This window comes from Fulmarus glacialis, unplaced genomic scaffold (genome assembly GCF_000690835.1).
Source record: "Fulmarus glacialis isolate BGI_N327 unplaced genomic scaffold, ASM69083v1 scaffold12849, whole genome shotgun sequence".
Taxonomy (NCBI): Eukaryota; Metazoa; Chordata; class Aves; order Procellariiformes; family Procellariidae; genus Fulmarus; species Fulmarus glacialis.
Window position 1 is genome coordinate 1 of NW_009231447.1, and position 4263 is coordinate 4263.

The following is a 4263-nucleotide window of genomic DNA, read 5'->3' on the forward strand; positions in this document are numbered from 1 at the left end:
GCTGCCTGCTGGGTTAAACCACGACATTGGGTACCCCGGGACCTGTGGGGATAGCTGATGGCATGGTCCACCCAACCTCTTCAACTTATGCTCCAACACGCTCGTTGACCGAAGGGTGCTACAGGTACTGTGCATGTACACCGTGTCCAGATTAGTCAAGGAGTTCAGGCCTCACCCTGAAAATCTTAAAGGATATTTAAGTCAGGTTCCAAGAGAGGGAGTCTTAATTCTGGAATCACAGAGAGCAGCTTTTCCAAAGTTCCCCCATAAAGCTGGGAAGGGCCTGCAGCTAAAGCCTTTTTTGTCATGACTGGAGCTACTGGATTTACAGGGATAAGGGATACCCAGGTTCAACATTGCTTCTGCGCCTGAACAAGGATTTGAATCCAAATCTCACAAATTCCCAGATGACTAAGCTACAAAATACCCAGTAGTAGAGATTCTCAATCTGTTCTTAAATTTTACTCCGTTTTCATGTAAATTAATGAATACTGTAGTATTCAAATGTAATTTCCAAGGGCCAAATTCAGGATAAAATATACGAGTCAAGTATCAACAGAACAGAAGATCTGGCAATGATTTAAAGGCTGACACAGGGGGACATGTTGGCTTCTTGGTTGATGTTCTGTTCTATAATTCTGTATTAGTTCTGGCATCCGCATTTTAAAGTGATGATGAAAAACTGGACCATAAGAGAGGAAAATGATTGAAGATAGGGACTGATGAAATACTTCTGTTTTTCAAATAGTCCGATTATGGTGCAGACATCTTTGAAAAGTAAAAAGAAAAACCACCCCAATTATTTCTAAGTTTTTTTAATTTAGCAAAGAAAGCCAAAAAGCCCTACTCAAAGACCTGTTCAAGTCAGCAAACAGCAGTTAAATGAAAACAGCTGGAATGCACTAAAGGAAACCGGTGTCTTCAAATCAGGCAGACTTGCCCAAGTCCAACTAGTTAAGACTTAATTTGCACTTAACGTGAAAGCAACTAGGTGAAGTTCTATCGGCTGAGCAGGACAGAGATGAGGTTAGATAAACGGCTTAATAATCCCTTCAGGACCTGAATCTGATGAATTGTGCGTGAGATGCCACTGCCTGTCTTCACACTAGAAACTAGAACTACTGTCATCATTTGAGTACCATGAATAAATACCATTTTTAACATTTACAGTGACCATTTTTGATTTGAGGAAGGTTGTTTTCCAAAATACGCATTAAAATTCATGCAATTTCTGCTCCCAACTTGCTTGAGGGGATGTTTTGATTCCTGATGAATTTAATAGTCCCAGAGAAGCATCAGAGTTTTTTTTTGCCAGACCAAGCAGTAAGAAATTTCATTTCAGTTCCTATGGGAAGAGTTTTATGACTGACATGATGACTGAAGAGAAAATTCCAGCTACACTAGACAGCACTAGACTGTTTCTTCTAAAAAAGGTTGAGTCTGTTAATTAAGTTCTGGATTGTGTAGTACTCATTACAGTTAAAACAAACATCTCTCAAACAGTGTCTGCACTCAGCCACTGAACAGATAGGCAAAACCAAGGCTTTGGGGAAAAAAACCAACCCAACAGACCAACCACCTTTACACAGTTACACGGTAGTTGAACTATTTAGCGTCCAAAGAAAAACTACAGTTATCCTGTGCTCCTGAAAAGCAATTATCTTTCTCTGTAGAGTGCAGTGGTATTTTATAAAACTGGAATTACTTTTAAAAAAAAAAAAAATTTGAATGACTAGCAAAAGGTCACAGTAGGTCTAACAGAGATAGAAGATCTAATCTTGCTGCCTGACAAATCTTTTCATCTGAACAGTTACATTCCATCTGTGAGTGCTGTACTAACATCCAGTAAGAAACACCACTCCGACCTTTATTGAGAGAGGAAAACAAGGAAACGTAACTTTACTGCAAGATGTGGCTGTAAACTTGTTACTCCCCCAGCCCCTTTCCACTGCAGAAGCCATCCCTAATGATACACTGATTCGTGATGATGCAGCCAGCCCCCTTAGCATCATTAAGGTTGCGACATCAAAGAAATAGTTAGCCCACTTTCACTTTCGGTGCACATAGCACGTGTCAGCTGTACTGGGCCAGCTGTGCCGGGGTGACACAGTGCTCTCCTCCCCCATGCTCCTACAGTGCTCCAGCCCTCGTGAACGGTGTAGGCAACGGAGCAAACACAGGAAACCTTTCCCTTCCCCTACAACACAGCCTGCTTCCTTAGGCCAGTCCCAACCAGCTCGGTGTTAGCGTCATACTGGGACAGCTTCACAATCTGTATGGTTCTGCACAGCCAGCAGCATAACAGTCTAGAAATCGTTTTGTGGGGCCCTCTCCATGACAGCTTTCGGGAAGAAGGGTTATGAGGGGACAAGAGCCTCAGAGATCTATCGGTCCATCTTGACAGCATGACAGTGGCTCCTCTCATTATTAAGCTGAAGAAACCTTCACGAAGGTGCTGGCAATCAAGGGTGGTCCACAAAGCACTAAAACACCCTTTAATTCTATGAAATCTCCAATGGTCCCAACAGACAGCTGTGCTGCTCCACACAACACAAAGGTAAATTTGGAAATGGAAGTGCTTCTCGGGCTCACCTGCTGGTTATAAAGATGCTCTGGCGCTCTTCTGTCACTCAACAGCAAAGCATTTCTTACAGAAGGAAAAGCCAGCTGCCAACAACAAAAAAGACAACACGCCCCCACATCTCTGAGGTATGTCAGCTGCAGATACACATTAAAAAAATCGTAAGCCTTAAATAACAAGCATAGAAGTTTTGCACGCCCCCACATCTCTGAGGTATTTCAGCTGCAGATACACATTAAAAAAATCATAAGCCTTAAATAACAAAAAAATCATAAGCCTTAAATAACAAGCATAGAAGTTTTTCCAATCAAAAATTTTATTGACATTCTTGGCAAATTAATCTAGATTTATGATCTTGGTCTCTCCTTCTTGCCCTTGTACAAGGCCAACAGAGAAACATTGGCTACTTTGACAACCTTGAAGCGAACTCCAGGAATGTCACCAACAGCGTGACCCTTCCGACCGAAACCGGCAACCAGAACTTCGTCGTTTTCCTGTAATGAAAGACCGTGTAGTTACAAAGCTATAAACATTAAACCTGTGCATACTGCTGAAATGGGCAACATTAGAAAGTCTAGGGTGTGGCTCAAATTTAAAGAAAAAGCAGAAACACTTAAGGCCATTGATAGATATACATTAATAAAGGACTGTTATCCCCTGCAGTGTTTTGGAGAAAGGAAGCATAAGCAGAGGTGTCATTTAGCTTGCAGCAGCACAGCTGAGACCAGGCTTTGCTAAGGGAGGGGAAAGTACAAAAACATCTCTCACATTTTTTGTCTGCCCAGCTTTAAGATACACGTGGTGCGGAATGCCATGAACCCTTGTCTAACCATCCCCTAAATCCATCCATTATGTGTTTCTTTACTTTGATATACAACTTTTTATAGATCACTTTCCTTGAAAATTACCTCAATGAAGTTCAGGCAGCCATCGTTGGGAACAAAAGCTGTTATTTTTTTGCCGTTCTTAATCAGCTGGACTCTAACACATTTCCTGATGGCAGAGTTGGGCTGTTTAGCTTCTACTCCACTAAAATGGAAGCACATGGAAATAAGTTAGCAAAAATCACTTGGATGAACTAGCCGATATTCATTACACCACCACAAATTACTGTACTACTCTGTACTAAGTGCAACTTGTATCTGTACTTCAAAGCAAAAATTGTTAGTTACCTATTTAGACCTACTCAATATGTAAAAGCCCAGTTCCTAACCTGAGTAAAAATTGAAAATTAATGACCTATAGACACATACTAACTCAGTAAATAAAAATCGAGGCGGGGGGGGAAGGGGAGAGAAACATCGCAGAACCCTGGCAGTGTCCCAGAGAAGCTTATAAATTGCGAAAGGAAAAAAAAAGGCCAGACGAGAAGTAGATGGGCTCTTCGACACAAAGCACACACACAAAATCCACCCCCCCTAAATCCTAAACTGAGTTAAGTGGTATTTTTATTCTTTTGCTTCTACATAAGCAGAATTTTTGAAGTGACACGTGTATGCAAAAAAATACCTTGAAAAGGTACACTTGGAAAAATAAACCAAGTTTGCAATCCAGCATATGGCAACTAACAGAAATGCGGCATGTCACAGGTAGCAAAACCTCTCACACCTTTAGAAAACAGGACAGCTTCGTGTGCTTCTTCCCCGAGGTCCCTCCCAAAGGCCTCGTTTCCCGCGGGACTC

At 41.7% G+C, this 4263-nt stretch overlaps 1 protein-coding gene across 1 annotated transcript; it reads right to left on the reverse strand.

Moving 5' to 3' along the window:
• Window positions 1–2879: 2879 nt before the first annotated feature.
• On the reverse strand, window positions 2880–3610 carry RPS23 (ribosomal protein S23; the record flags this gene model as incomplete). Its single annotated transcript, XM_009584583.1, has 2 exons — window positions 2880–3075; window positions 3490–3610. Coding segments are annotated over 2 exons (268 nt in total), but the record flags the coding sequence as incomplete, so codon positions are not given.
• Window positions 3611–4263: the final 653 nt, after the last annotated feature.